General features: G+C 40.4%; 1 protein-coding gene across 1 annotated transcript in view; it reads left to right on the top strand.

The window, feature by feature from the left end:
* Nucleotides 1-16,354, top strand: part of si:dkey-247m21.3 (5-hydroxytryptamine receptor 4) — a 54,105-nt gene that overhangs the window by 11,364 nt on the left and 26,387 nt on the right. The window contains exons 2-6 of the mRNA XM_035909841.2: nucleotides 7,143-7,224; nucleotides 8,922-9,095; nucleotides 9,899-10,099; nucleotides 11,205-11,358; nucleotides 14,050-14,714. Coding sequence (XP_035765734.1) covers nucleotides 7,202-7,224; nucleotides 8,922-9,095; nucleotides 9,899-10,099; nucleotides 11,205-11,358; nucleotides 14,050-14,714 — 1,217 coding nt within the window. The 5' untranslated portion in view covers nucleotides 7,143-7,201. The remainder of the gene's footprint in view (nucleotides 1-7,142; nucleotides 7,225-8,921; nucleotides 9,096-9,898; nucleotides 10,100-11,204; nucleotides 11,359-14,049; nucleotides 14,715-16,354) is intronic.

The following is a 16,354-nucleotide window of genomic DNA, read 5'->3' as shown; positions in this document are numbered from 1 at the left end:
GGGGAACACACAAACACTCATACTGGCTAATTAGTGCTACTAAATGGACTAATAAAATGATAGCATTTTATATAGATAATCCATTAAAAATGCTGATGAAAACTCACTCCAATCAGAGTTTTTATCAGGGGTAAATTACCCATAAAGTTCAAAACTATATATTTCTTACTGCGCTGTAAATATGCTTTTTAATGCTGTAAATTTAGACATTTTAACATGAGTCAGCTGACTGCCTTTTGGAGCTGGCTTCAAGCGGCACCCCAAGGAACAGTAGCTTTTTGTTTCTGCTTCCACCTTTTTCAGCTCTGGAGTTTGCTCTGTGGAACTGCATAAAGAAGCTTTCTTTCTTTCTTTTTTAAAAAAAGATCACATGTAGATCTAAACACTCTGCAGCTAAAACACTCCTGGTGTATTTTGAAGCCATGTGCAGGATAAAAAAATTGTATTGACATTCAAAGACATCCATTTATTCTGCTGTTATTGTTACTTGTCTACCTATTTAGGAGGATGTCCGGCAGATCCACATAACATTGCTCTTGTAAATCACAAACAGCTGCACTAAGTCAAGTCCGTTGCCCAGTTACTCCAGAACGGAAAAAAATGGAAAAATGAGAATGAGAAATGCTCTTTCTTTTGTGCACCATCTAGCCATCCATCTTCTACTACTTATCTAAGTCTGGGACACAATTTAAGGTGTTCCCAAGTCAGCCAAGAGGTGTAATCCCTCCAGTGTGTCCTTGGTTTGCCTCAGGAAGTCCTCCTGGTTTGACATGCCTGGAACACCTGATCTAGAAGGTGCCCAGTAGGCATCCTGGTCAGATGCCCGAACCAGAGTAAACCAACGGGTCTACTCTGCATGGCCAAACTCCTCACCCTCATCTCTAACGCTGAGACAAGGATGACTGAGGAGTCCAGCCACCGTTCAGAGTAAAGTCTGCCACTTATATCCCCAGTCTCATTCTTTTTCGACACCTTCACTTTTACGCTGAGCTCTCGCTTCATCACAACAGGCTGGTGCAGAGTCCACATCACTGCTGACTAGGAATGGGTATCGTTTAGGTTTTATCCGATACCAGTACCAAACCGGTACTTTTGAAACGGTGCCGGTGCTTAAACGGTGCTCGAACTGGTGCTCGAACCAGTGCTCGAACCGGTGCTTAAAGAATGGAGAACTCACAATTTGTCCAAAAACCTCTCATGTTTAGCTGTTTTTTGTGAAAAGATAACGATATTAGCCTTTTCTGCAGCTATAGGGGATATATGGCATCACTCTTGGTTGGAAGCAGTGCTTAATCAATGGAAAAAACACAAACTTTGTCCAAAAACCTCTCATGTTTAACTGTTTTTTTGTAAAAAGATAACAATATTAGCCTTTTCTGCAGCTATAGGGGATTTATGGCATCACTCTTGGCTGGAAGCAGTGCTTAATCAATGGAAAAAAAAAACAAAACTTTGTCCAAAAACCTCTCATGTTTAGCTGTTTTCCACTTTTTCTTTGGTCATTTTAGCCTTTTTGGCCAGGGTGAAGGGAGTATCTGCCATCAAACAAGAAGACAGCTGCATGTAACTACGACGGTGTTTGCTAGTTCACCTTATCTGCATTAATGTAATAACGTGGTTAGCCTACTCAACGTAAATTACACACGAACAACATTAAGCTACTCACTCAGAGATCCTGCCATCATCATCCGTCATCATTTCTGCTACACTGGCAGGGCTAGGGGCCAGGACTGTACTCCTCCGGTTCTTGGGGGATGTTGCTAACTCCGCGTCTGATTACAGGCAGCACAGTAGATGTGCACGGTGTGAGGTCTCGCAGCAAGCTATCAAATACGGTGCTCAGCTTTTAACAAAACGCTATACGTCGCCAGGTGTTTCATCAGATTTGAGGTGTTACCTCCTTTGACAGTATCACAGTATCACCTTAAAGCACTTGTTGCAGGCTGCTGAGTTTGCATATTTTGCTGTGAAGTACAGCCAGACTTTTGACCGCTTCACCTTGGGCATTTGTAATCTGTAGCTTTGCTCTAAAAGAATGTACGTACCTGGGCCCACCTACTACGCTTGCAAAGGTAAAATGATTGGCTAGAATTCAAAGTGTGTGACATCTCAGGGGGAAAAAAAGCACCGAAATAAAGCACCGAAATGTGTGCTGCTTTTCGGTCTGGTTACTACCGTTTATGTCAAATAAAAACAAAAACAAAAAAAAACCCCAGTAGACCATTGTTACAAAAAGTAGTCTGGAAACAAAATATCACCCTGCTGGGTGCGTTAGTATATTGCAGTTACAAAACACTGGACATCTTGTCACCCTCTGTTTGTTTGGCCACAAATTCTTATCGTCCTCATAGCTAATGCTCTCTCTTGCACTGTTTGCTCCATCCGTCCTCTGCACTCTTCCTCATCTGTCTATATTTCTATATTCTGTCTTTCTCTAACACATCCTTACTCTTCTTCTTTTTCCACTGATAAGTTGTTGGGGGTCATCAAATGTTGACCCTTGCAGCTCCTTCGTGCCCATGAATTGAATATGTTTTAAAATGCTCAGTCTGTGTTGACCACAAAGAATCACGCACATTACATTTCCTCAAATGTAGGAATGACACATTTTTTGTTATTGAGCCAAAGCAACTGAAATAAATAGACATGGAGCGCTGTTTACCTGCCATATTCCTTTTATTTAGGCTCAGAGCCTATGATGGCAGTGACGGTGATATTAACATTAAATAAATGTTAACATTGTCAACTGTTGAGTATGTAGCAGATAAAAAGGAGACATAAAAGCAATCTAGTGCCTTCGTGCTCTCTGCTTTCCAGAGTTCATCCTGTTCTGTTTGGCTGTCAGTCAGATGTGAAATGGACACGGTGAGCTGTGAAAACACCCCCCCCTGGACTCACATCATACAAGAAAATTGCAGTCAGAAATATGGCTCATCTCTCCTCTCCCTTTCCTCCCTTTGGAGGAAATTCCAGATTAAGCAACTATTTTTCTCATTTCCGACATGTGAGTAACTGAGTGAGCAACGACTAGCAGGGTGGGTTGTGTTTGTTTTGCTGTTGTGGCGTTGATAGCATATGAGTGTGTTTGTGGCTGAAAGAGGAAAAAATGCTGATTAGTTTGCTGTGAACACCATTTAAGATGCAAACAATTTAAATTTCAGCTGACTATTGAACACGGGCTGAATGTAAAGCTGAACACCATCCAATCTGTGCACCATTGTTTAGCTGAATTATTCCTTCAGGAATGTGACATTCACCTATATTTACTGTGTCTGTAATCAGTGGTTTTATGTTGTAATTGCTACAGATTACGGAAAATCGGCTTAGCTAGTACGTGCTCAGATGTCTAATGAGCCGGGGGCCAGCTAAAGGTGTTAGTATACTTGTTTGAGCCTGTTGAATTGGCCAGGTGTATGATTGTGAGCAAAGAAGCAGGGTTACAGGTATTTTCTCTTGAAAAGCTACGATTTACAGGGCCTCTAAATGGTAAATGGTAAATGGACTGGTTCTTATATAGCGCTTTTCTACTCTTTCTGAGCACTCAAAGCGCTGTACACAACTTGTACATTCACACATTCACACCCATTCGCACAAGTACATTTTTCTGAGTGCTTTCTAAGTAACATCCGCACACACATTCATACTCCGATGGGTGCATCGGAGAGCAATTTGGGGTTAGTATCTTGCCCAAGGATATTTGGCATGCAGACTAGGGAAGCCAGGGATCGAAACACCAACCTTCCGATCAGTAGATGACCCGCTCTACCACCTGAGCTACAGTCTACAAAAGTTGACTTTTATTTCATTATTTATGCTTTACGGCCTGAAATGCCCCAATTTTGATTTACACCGGCCATTTTGTTAGGTACAGCTGTTCAACTGCTCATATCTAACCAGCCAACCACATTGCAGCAACATGACCCAAACTCAAAAATATCATTTGTTGTAATCAAGGTATACAGAAAACCGTCTCTGAACCCACAACACATCAGTTGTGAAGCAGATTGCCCAAAGCAGCAGAAGAGCACACTGGGTGGCGCTCTTGTAAGCTAAGAACGGGAAACTGAGGCTAAAATTAACGCAGCCCATCCTGCCTTGTAACAATGGTTCAGGCTGCCGGTGAAGCTATGATGTGGGGGATATTTAGTGGGCACACATTCAGCTGATTAAAATGAATAAGCGTAGCTGTAGTTGTTGACCATGTCTATCTCTTTATGAGCCCCCAGAAGATTTACCTATCTTCTGATGTCAGAAATCTCAACTAATCTCAAACTGGTTTATTGAACATGTCCAGATGGGCTTTACAGTTACAAGATCTCACTGCAATAGAGCACCTTTGGGATTTGATGAGGGGAGGTGCATTCTATGCATGATAGCAACATCTGCAGCAACTGTGTGATGCTGTCACGCTAATATGGACCAAAAGATCTGAGGAATGTTTCCAGCGCCTGTGTCATGAAGAATTAAGGCACTGTTGAAGGCAACAGGGGGTCCAACCCCATACTAGCAAGGTACTTCAAATCAATGCCTGTATTTTTTTTTTAAATAAAGACACAGTGATTCAGGAACATTATTTCTTAAATAATCTATCCTCACGAGTCCCTTATGTGTTTGAAACCCCCCCCCCCCCCCCCCCCCCCCAAAATGTCTCGGCTCTTGTAAGTACAAATGGTATGCACTGTATAATCTTAAGCAGGATGCAGCGGCGGTGGTGTACTCTACCTGGGTCATGTTATCTCTCTAATTGCTTTAAGGAAGTGGAGCATTTGATAAAAGACACATTGAACTTTTCTTGTCACGTCTGTTTTGTTTCAGCCCACTTGTTCAGCGCCACTATATTTTTCATGTCTAGTAAATGTTATGTACAAGTTCAAAACATACGTAAGTCTGGACAGGTCAGAGCGAGAAAAGCATTACTTACTTTTTAAGCCAGGATTAAGACTCATTATGAATCAGATGAAATAAATTAATATGTGTCTTATTATAGTCAACACAGCAACAGAAACGAGTTCAAATTCAACTTAAAGCTGGATAATACACAGATATCGCATGCAGTAAACTGTAATCTGTCCACAGGAAGGAAGTACTGTTGACAGGAGCGTTGGCTTTCACAGTCTGTCAGGTAATGATACTGACCCTCAAGTGCAATAAGCTTGGACAGGGATCATAAAACAGCAGAAAAGCACATGTTGAAATAGGTGCTTAAAGTTGATAAGGCATCTGCAACTGTGCCAATGAAAGGTTGTTCCTCATGAACAGATGCTTAATGTCACATGTGAGAGGATATTCTCCAAGTATTTTTAGAGTTTTTTTTGTCATTTCCAGTCAGATAGTATGCAAACACTATACAAACAAATAGTATGTACTTTTGTCCTGAGTTGGTGTAATATATTTATGAATCCTAACCTTAAGATCAGCTGATAAGTCTGGCTCTTTGGTTTGACTTGAAAAAGATTTCAATGGGAATCCAGTCACAAGAAAAAATGTCTAACGTATCACACTTAGCTGTAGCTATGCTCCACAGTGTATTAGTTTTAAAGTAACAGCTGTGAGACTCAGAGATTCCTCCTCCTCCCTCCTATTCCTCTTTACTATATTTTTAACCCAGGGCTTGTGACTCTGGTATCCTACCCAAACGTAAAATGGAACTCTAACATGTTCTTCATGTTGCAGAAGCATCATTTCCTAAACTTAACCAAGCAGTTCTGGTTAGTAACACAAAACAGTGACTGAAAACAAAAAGAAATGTGACAGAGAAAGAAACTAAAATCTAAAATAATGATACAGCACTGGATACAGACCCCAGACCCTGCAGAACTTGTTAGTTGTTTTAAGGCAAATCACAATTTTATTTGATGTAAAAGTGGTATATTTCTCACCAGCAGTAGGGAGTTGATACTGAGTTTTGTTGGGATTGCAGACACTGAGCCCAAAAATAAATTGGCCATCCCCAGAATTTTTCCATGGCCATAAAGTTGATATTTGTTGTCCAGAATGCATCCATCCATCCATCCATGCATCCATCCATCCATCCATCCTCTTCACCTTATCTGAGGTTCAGGCTTGTGGTTGTGCGTGAGTCTATCCCATCCCGTATCTGTCATACACACTGTAGAGTTTGCCAATCTATCACAGATGCAGTAACATGAAAGATGTAACTAATTTTTTTTTTATGAAATCATTCTCTCATTCAGTCCCTCTTACTTCTTCTTTAGAAAGTTCAGGGTGTGTTAAAAGCACAATTCATTTAGCCTTTTATCAAAGTGTTTAAATGGAACAGACGTTTTTTTCCCAAAATGAATACTTTTATGGCTGTTTATGCACTCTTTTCTCTCGTCCATCTGTTATTTCAGTGCCAAGCATGATTGTATACAGTGCTCGGATAGGGATAGTGGGGCCCTCATGGTACACTGCAGATTTACTACTTATTTGCACTATTACTGCTACAGAACTTTGGGTTGCATTAAGTGCGCTATATAAGGAAAAGGAGTAAGAACCATACATATGCAAAACACGAGAAAATGGCAAACTCACTATCTAATAGCAAGTGAAGAGCAATTTCTGACTCAGATGTTCAAAAAACATCCAAGATTCATGCTCGATAACTCTAAACCTTGATAATTCTTTGACTTTTAAAGTGGTATCACTAGGATTGCTTTATTCATTGGCATAATTAAGAGCAGCAAACATAAACAGCGTTTCTTTCAACGGGAGGAACAAAGGTTTTGATCTTTACCAGTCCCGGCAGTCCATCAGTAGCTGGAGTCCGACTTTTGACATTCATGAAAAGGAAGTAAGAAAGGAGAATTTCCCCTTGTGGTACTCACTCATGTATGATATTATTATTTCATTACCAAGATAAACTAACATGCTGATTTAATCTGGCAGCAACAGCTGCTGCCTGCCCGCTGCAGACTGTTTGCCCTATAAATATCGCACGTTTTCAAGCTGTGATCTAATTACTTATTTGAGGTACAAGCACCACATTTTTGGCTCCTTAATGGGTGCCACAAGATGGACAAACAAGAATGTGAAATCCAGTCAGTTCAGATTCAAGAAGGTCAACTACTATTTTCAGAAAAATGCAGACTTACTTTAGGAGCCAGTAACATTACATCATGGTTGTGTGTGTGTTTCAACAGGGCTGTAGCATGGGGTGATGAGGACTCTCCTTTGCTAATCTCAATGCAGATGACTAGTGATGGCCACAGCATCACCTCAACAGTAAGTCATAACAATCATAAGCCAAGTGTGTTTAGTCCCTGCTAATTTTAGCATGAATGTCACAGTTTGGGGCTTTTTGTGGTTTATTTCAATTGTTCTTTTTCCAGGATAGAATTACTGAATAGCATACGACTTTAATTACTTTAAAAAACAAGAATTGAATTCACAAGTTTGAATATGTTTTGGATTTTTCTCTAATCTGAAGAGGATCAAAAGTATACACAGAGGTTCAAATATATACATAGACCTCCACTAATATTTAGTTAAATGTTCCTTAGCAAGCTGCACCTCAGCTAGATGCTTCAGTATCCACTGGTCAGATGACTGAGCATTATTTCTTGCAGAATTAATAGAGTTCATTTAAATTGGTTTTTAGCACTAATTTTCAGTAGGGTTGAGGTTAGGGCTTTGGGAAAGTTGTTCCAGAAGCTTAATGTTAGCCTCCTTTATGCATTCCCAAGCCAGTGTTGTTGTGGTGAAGTCTAGAGTTTGAAGGTAGTCTTTCCTTTTCATTACTGCATCCACTTTGTGTACCAGTACAACTGGTAGTAAAACATCTCCAGAGCATGATGCTACCACCACCATGCTTGATAGTTGGCACAGTGTTTTTACCTTTACGTCTCCAAACCTGTGGTCAAAAAGCTCAGTTGTTTTCTAGTCTGACCATAAAGCTTTTCCCAAGAATGCATTCCGAACTTGAAGGTGTTCATTTTGGAGCAGGGGCTTCTTTCTTGGTTGGCACTCTCTCAGTCCATTAGTGAAGTAGTACCTGTGTTGATCCTGAACATCCTAACCAATTTCCTTTCATTTGAGGGGGGCAGTTTGGGTCTTCTTCCAGACCGTGTTTAAAGATGGCTCCAAGAGATCTTCCTAACTTGTGTAAAACTACAATTCTTCTTCTTAGATCTTCACTGACTTTCCCATTGTCAAACAAACACTTTTTCTGCTGCCAAAAAGAAACTACCAGTTGTTGCACTAATGAGAAGTATTTAATAGGCCTTGGCTTTGTGAAGTTAAAAAACAATGTAGGAACTTCACTCATTACAACATCACTTATTAAAAGATTTAATTGCGAGTATGTATGCATAATTTTGACCCTGTGTGGATTCAAGAAAGCACTAAATAAATTCAAATTTGTTGAAGTCATTAAAGATGTATGCTGTACCATCTTTACACACTGGAAAAAACCAGTGCCTCTGTGATTAATAAAGTTTGATTCTGGTTCTGATTATCTGAATTGTCATGACAACCATGAGTGATTATAACCTTCTGATCACACGTACAGGTGTCAGTCCAACTATAATTACACAGCGTGCTAAATGAAAGCACCCCACAGCCATTTGATTGATTTTTTTTTAATTTTCTGAGGGAACATGCACAAAAAGAAACATTTATCACATTTGGGGAAAAAATGTCTCGTCCCAGCTTAAGCTGTTAGCTGATTTTCATCTGCAATCTCTTGGTAGCTACATATAATATCAGTTGACCCATAAAATTCAGATACATGTCAGAGATACAAGATACAAGTAACATAATATAAAATAATCAAATTTACATGCAAAGATAAACTAAGATAAATCTATCCATACCCATTGTAAAACTTACATCATGCATATCCCATTCAATAACCAGACTATAGCATATACAACTAATAACTGACTTATTGGTCGGTTACTTGTTTTATTTTTCTCTTGCAGTTTGTTGGATGATATAAAAAACTCTGAACAACAGCCGGGCCAACAGGAGCAGCAGGAATTCTTGAGCTCCCTGGAGACCATCGCTCTCACCATCTTTCTCTCGCTCATCATTATCATGACAGTTTTTGGCAACCTGTTGGTCATGGTGGCGCTCTGCAAGGACCGACACTTGCGGTGAGCACTGTTGTCTTTCTCAGCAGCAGCTGTGGTTTTTGTGGCTTCAGCAGAGAAGAAGGTTTAAATCTTCTGTCCCCTCCACTTGCAAATGCTCCCTAAAATCTTTTTTGAGAACGTCCAGAAAAGCCATAATAAAAATCTAGTAATCTTAAAAATACATACAATAAACCTGACATAATGTAGCAAAGTTTTTTTGAGTGAGATAATGACTTTCAGAATTTCTTTTTCTGTCTTTTAAAATTAAACCAGCATTTGAAGATCCGTTTTTTCTCAAACTACATGGTTCTCATTTTGGCAATAATATTTAAACAAACCCATCAAATGTCAGAGCACTCAAATTTCATTCAGCCTGTCATGACAAACCCTGTCAGGTAGACAGAAAGATGGACATTAATTTGTTTTGACATTTGGTAACTTCCCCAAAAATAAATTTTTTGGATCTGTGCCTCAAAAGTTTTGAGACGTTATTAAAGACCTTTATTTAACCCTGGAGAACCCATGGGGTCAGAGCCGACCTCATTGGTTTTCTAGGGAAACCATGGGGTCAAATTTGACCCCATGGGTTCTCCAGGGTTAAGATAGACTTTACTGCAGGTTTTCCTCAGTTCATACAAGCAAATGGAAGTTAATACTATTTATTTATAAAACTGTACTCAAAAACATGCCTGTCTTTCACATTTTTACGGAGTTACGCCGACTAAGCCGCTCCCCTTTTTAAAGACAGAACATTTAGAGTAAATCAAACTTTTTCTGGATCTTTTTTTTCCTCCAACTTCTTTATGGTTGTCTTCTTCTCCCAGAAAGAAAAAGACAAACTACTTTATTGTCTCGCTGGCGTTTGCTGACTTGCTGGTTGCTCTGGTCGTGATGCCCTTTGCTGCCATCGAACTGACTACTGGCCAGTGGCGCTATGGAGAGATTTTCTGCCTGGTGCGAACATCTCTGGACGTCCTGTTGACCACAGCATCCATCCTGCACCTCTGCTGCATTGCACTGGATAGGTTTGTGTTTGTGTAAAAAAGGCATATATTGATGGCGCAATGTGTTTCCCCACTGAAAACATTTTTTTTTAAAATAGGGTTTGATTTAGTGTTGAAGACAGTCAGTTACTTACGTTGCACACCTAACAAATGATCCGTCTGTATTTTTCTACCACTTATTTGGGTCGTAGGGGCTGCCCTCTAAGCAGGTACCCCAGACTTTCCTCTCTTCATCCAGAGCCTCCCGCTCTTTGAGAAGAAAACAAAACATTATCAAACTGGCAGAGACCTAATCTTTCATGTGTGTCCAGGAGCGGAGCAGGTCGGCCCTCGGGTAGTCCTCTTGGTAGGACATGCCCATGCAGTGCTGTTTATAGATTTCAAACAGAGAATAATCATTTCTACTATTCTCACAACCCTCTTCAGCTTATGGCTATCCTCAGACCTGCTGTTTGCAAACCAAGCAGTAATCCAGTATGTAATAATGTTTTTGATGGCCCGTCTGTATAAGACTGTCAGTGCTGAAGTGAGGAGGTCCGCTGTCTTCCTTCTGCAGAGGAGGGAAAAAAGCTGCTGTGCCTTCTTGATGACAGCTGGGGTGTTGTCGCTGGAGGTCAGCCCTCCAAAACTCAATGCCCTTTACCCTCTTTACCGCAAATTCGCTGACTGTCGGTGGTGGGAGATAACTGAAGGTAGCCTTCCTAAAATCTATGAGATCTCAGCAAAGGTTTCTGATGTCCCTCAGAGAGTCACAAACAAAAATACGACTTTGACAGGCAAACCTAGCTGTTGCCTTATATTGCCTTTACTGGTGTAAGCAGATCCTGCTGCAAGCATTGGTCATGCCACCATGTTGAACCTAGTATTTCTGTCAGTAAAAGTGAACAGAATCAGCTATGAAGAGCAGTTTAATATCACAAAAAGTCAGTAAGGTTTCCTACAAAAGTAGGAAAAAGTCTGATTTATTTCACAGCAATGGCTGCACTACCGTCATACAAGGATCAAATAAGCCAGAATAGAGTATGGGCCCAATACCCCATACCTCTGAAGCACAACCCCCCATTCATTTTTAAATCTGTATGTTAGTGTAAAGTATGTGTGTGCTAGTGTCTGTGTCTTATTTCAGGTATTATGCCATCTGCTGCCAGCCATTGGTGTATAGACACAAGATGACCCCGATGAGAGTGGCAGTCATGCTCAGTGGCTGTTGGCTCATTCCCACATTTATCTCCTTTCTACCCATCATGCAAAGCTGGAACGCCATCGGGATCGAGGATATTGTAAGTCCTCATTAGCTCAGATCAGAAACCATCACTAATGAGATCAAAACAAGTGGCTACATAGTTCTAATTCTTACATTTTGTTTTTACTACAACCCCTGAATCAAACCAAACAGACAGTATGTTTAAACAAAGTATCACAAAGAAAAGTTCATACCGCTCTCAAATGCCTAAAGAGAGGTATGTTCTTTCTTTGAGGGCAAAAGCGGCATTAACCTCTCCAGTCTAATATTCTTTGTTTCTAATAACATTTTCAATCCCTGAAACAATGGCACAGTAAAAGAATGATCACAAAACAATTCCAGTCCCTGTGGAAGCTTTCTCGCTGCGAGCAAAGACAGCACTTCAACAAGCATTTTCTTCTGGTTTAGGTATGTTTTGGCATGAGCTTGTTTCAGAGCTGCCTTGAAATGAGCAGCAGGACTCCCAGAGGCAGGCAGGGACAGATGAATTTATTCATCCAGACTTAATGAAAAGCTCTTTTCTCTTATCTTTCTGTCTGGCAGCGTACAAAGCCAGTGTTACTTTTTTAATGGCTGTCTCGATGGCTAGAAGTCATACACGGTATACAAAATTGCATAGGATTATTTTAAATGCTGTCTCTGTGTGTGTGTTTTTCATTACGCTTCTGTTCTGTTTCAGAGGGATTGTTTGAAACTGAAATTTCTTCTCACTAAGCACAAGCTAAACCAAATAGTATTTGTCTGGTTGGTTTTAAAGGTGTCTGCTCATGGATAGTGATCTGAAACTGATCTCTGTCTTGAAATGCTCAATTTGGGAGATACCGTCTGCAGCAAGGTTTTCTGTCTGTAGAGTAAAATCTAATTAAATTGAGCTGGCCAAGTTGATTTCAGATAGAAATTTACCTTAGGGACTGGTTATCACCGTGGTGTATGCCATAAGCTACACGGAGCTTATACCTCAAGCACTTCTATGGAATAATAAACAACTCCCGAGCAAAGACAAACCAGATAACTGGGCAATGTGGCAGAAAGCTGGAAGTACTTATGTTATTAATTTATTTGACATCTAACACTTTTAGTCAACTAGTAGAAATCTGTAAATTATTACACAGTTCTAGAGGTTTGACCAAATGAGTAGTGCTCTGTTTAAATGGTTGGGCCGTCCTTTCAACTATTCCACAGGTAGTCCACTCAAACAGCTACTAAAAAAATTACGATCAGCAAAGGAAACACTTCCAAAATTTAGAATTAATTCCAGGATTCACATATCTCAGGTATGCGACCCTTTGCGCAAAGCTAAGACGCAATGGATAGAGGACCTCTCAGTGCATATATCTCCCGATGGTCTGCATAATATTGAGGCATTGTACAAAGAAATGTATAATAAATGTATACGGCTGAAAATAAAACACAGTTGGAAACAGACAGCAAAACAATTACACAGATGAAAGTTACCTTTCGTGGACTTTTGCTGTAAGTGTGAGGCTCCTGTTCTGCATGTACTTGGACTTGTTGCAATCACAAGGCTGGAGGAATAATATCAAAAAGGCTATTTTTTAAAGTATTAAAATAAAAATTTCACATCTCCGCAAAGTCAAGATTCAACTTCAAGACTCTGACATCTCATCCTTTGAAAAAAGCTAGATTATTCTGGCTCTTATCGCGACTAAGTGACACTGTGGGAGTAAGCACCCACCTCCATATGGAGAATGGACAACAACAGCGGCACAGTTGGCTGTCTGTGACACAGTTACTTACAGTTTATTCAGTAAGCTTTGTGAATACATGTTTACCATGTGGCTGTTGTCAGCTTAAAGAACTTTTTGGTTCATGTAACACAAAGATGAACGTCACATTTAATAATTAGGGAGGAAATCGATGTGATGGACTTCCTTTCTTTACTTTCTTTTGATAATTATGTAAGTGTGAAGCTTTGATTAAACCTAAATCTTTTTCCAATTAACACCTAGTTGCTCAAAAAGTATACAAACCTTATTGTGTGTAGTTTCATTTACAGGTAGGAATGATTATTATTATTATTATTATTATTATTTCATTTTTCACCAAACTATCAAATCAGAAACGTGTGACAAGAGGAAGAGTTTCTGCTAACTCGTGGACGTAGACAGTAGAAAGAATAATTATTCCTACATTAAACAGCTCACAACTGCAATTGTAGCAAGGTTGTCTTTTTTGGATAGAGACATTGCTATTTAGCTTTTCAAATGCATTATTTTGGCACTTTAAACACTAAAAGTCCATTAAGAGTGCATTTTCAATTCAAGATGAGTCACACATTACTTTTTCTTCTGCTTTGATGATAGTTTGGTTTTATTCTAGTGTCCCAGGGTGCAGCATTACCTTACTGCACCCAAATGCTACATAGAGGGATAAGATAAAATTAATCTTTCAGCTCAAGGCAATTCTCCGCCTGCAGATTTTTAATTTACTTTGACCTACTCATGGTTTATATAGAGGACAAAGATATGGGCAACTGGCCAGACAAAGGATATTCCAAAGTACTTTATTATTACAATATGTAGCATTTACCTCTTTCTTTAGCCCGCCTTAACTAAAAGGCAGGAAGCAGAGGGAAACAGCTGGCCTAAGTCTTTCCATAGTTCCAGTTTTTTTTAAATGTTTTTGTTTTTTGTTAAGCTAAACTAATCCCCTCCTGGGAGCCCCATATTTCACTTGTTTTTTCTTCCTGTGTCTTCTCTCTTTGCAGATTGAAGAGCGGCGAGCCTTGGCGGGAGGCTCGAACGACACAAGTTGTGTGTTTCTGGTTAACCGGCCGTACGCCCTAATCTGCTCTGCAGTGGCCTTCTACGTGCCGCTGGGTCTCATGGTCTTAGCCTACCAGCGTATCTATGTTACTGCCATGACCCACGTGCGGCAGATAGAGACACTTCAACGTGCCGGCTCTGCTCCGGTCACCGGCACAATTCCAGTCATCACCGTGAGGACATCCACTTCCTCAGATCCTTTGGAGCATTACCGCCTTAGGACACCAACAGGTTCCTCCTCCTCAGAGCAGGCTCCTGTAGGTCACAGCCGCATGCGCATTGAGACCAAGGCAGCAAAGACGTTGGCGGTTATAATGGGTTGTTTCTGCCTGTGCTGGGCTCCATTCTTTATCACCAACATAGTGGACCCTTTCATCCACTACTCGGTACCCTGGCAGCTGTGGACAGCCTGGTTGTGGCTTGGGTACATTAACTCAGGGCTAAACCCTTTCCTGTACGCCTTCCTAAACCGGGCTTTTCGGAGGGCGTTTCTGGTCATTCTGTGCTGCGGGGATGAGCGGTACGCACGGCAGGGGAGCTGCTCCTATGGACCAACCCACAGAGCATGCTCAGCTGCATCAGTCAATGGGACATCCATGGCACTGAGGTAAACACACAGGCAAGGCACAAGTCACATTTGTACCAGTCTATCTATAACCAGTGGCCTAAGACATATTTGATCATGTAAGACTGATGGCAGACGTCCCTTAATGTTAATGTGAAGGGCAGTAATTTCAGTGAGTGAAGGGGTGTAAGTGGATCTGAGTGAGAGAGTGTATGTTTTTTTGCTCAGCGATCAAGGCAAGGCTTTGATTGTCCACAATAAACAAGAATCACCTGTTTCAGGTTAACATTAAGGTCACATTTGTCATTTTTCAGGGCAATAACTTGTGGATTGTAATGAATACCTAAGCCAGATGCGCTACTACGTCACTGATGTTCTGTTTTTGTCCTCACTGATTCAAAAAGAAATGAAGGCCTTGGGCAAGAATGAACTTTAATTTGTCATTTCCCGCGAAAAGACCTACACCTAAACCTTTCTGTGTCATCTGACTGAAAGATTGTTTGTTTTCCTTAGTCTTTGCCTGAGTTTAAAAAACTGAGAAGAGGACGATACACTGGACTTTTATTAGTTCATTACTCCATCTATTTGACACACCAAAAAGATAATTTTTTAATGTTTTTAATTAACTAGCAGCTGTTAAGAAGAAGAAGAAGACCAGCCGATTAAAGAGGTTCATCATCTTGAAAAGTGGAAAACTGGAATTGTCCCTTTGTTGACCTCCTCGGGGTGATCACTTGCAATTAAAAAACACAGTTATGGTCCTACATAATACAGAAGAGACACTCACATCAGTCCCTGATGAATGTCAGGGACATTTTGAACATTTTGGACGATTACCTCAGTGCCCTTTACAAGGGAAATTTATTGCCACTAAGTCTCATTTGGAGTGTTATACTCGTGCACCTGGACGAAGATAATCCCGTGGCCTATTGTGAGCTGCCAAACTTTATTTTGTTGCATTATGTTGAGCCACATAACTCCTGCAGTTTTATGAAGGTAAAACAGGACTGCATCGCAAATCAGTAGAAGAGGGGAAACATAGTGAGTGTAGTTTGACATTGCTTCATGGAGCTGTGGAGGGAGAGAGGGAGTGCCAGCCAAGGACTTTAATCTGAGCAGTAAGAAGAAAAGTGGAGAAATCGCACTTTTTCACAATTGTGATAGAAAAGTGTTGTAGCTGCAGACATGTAACTGTGGGGAAGATTTTCATGGCCCGAATATTGCTAGCTGGCAAGGTATTACTCACTGAGGGAAATGGGCATTTCTGTTGCTGTTTGAATCCAGTTTTATTCATCACACTGTTTGGATTCCTGCATCAGCTGACACAGAGATCATCCAAAGGACTGTGGCTGAATGAGCATGGACAAGAAATGGATCTTGGTCACCCTTTGCACCCCTTGCTGGACAAGCAGCTGAAGACTTTCTCTAACATCTGTTTCAGCTCTACCATCACAAGGATAAAACACAATTCCACATACCACAATCCATGTATCCACTGTGAATTTAAGCTCCTGAGTAAATCATATTTACATTTTGATTTATTGAGTGATTTTTTTGCACTGTGATATTTATTTAATCACAGTTCTTTTTCACATTTTGAGTAGATTTCCCAACTTTGGTGATAAATAAGGTATTTCTTATTTGATCATATATCATTTTATCACATACTGTGTGCAGCTAGT

The sequence above is a fragment of the Neolamprologus brichardi genome, chromosome 7 (genome assembly GCF_056152115.1).
Source record: "Neolamprologus brichardi isolate AB-2024 chromosome 7, ASM5615211v1, whole genome shotgun sequence".
NCBI lineage: Eukaryota > Metazoa > Chordata > Actinopteri > Cichliformes > Cichlidae > Neolamprologus > Neolamprologus brichardi.
Note: the sequence above shows the minus strand (reverse complement) of the source record. Positions and strands in the feature narration are given on the sequence as shown.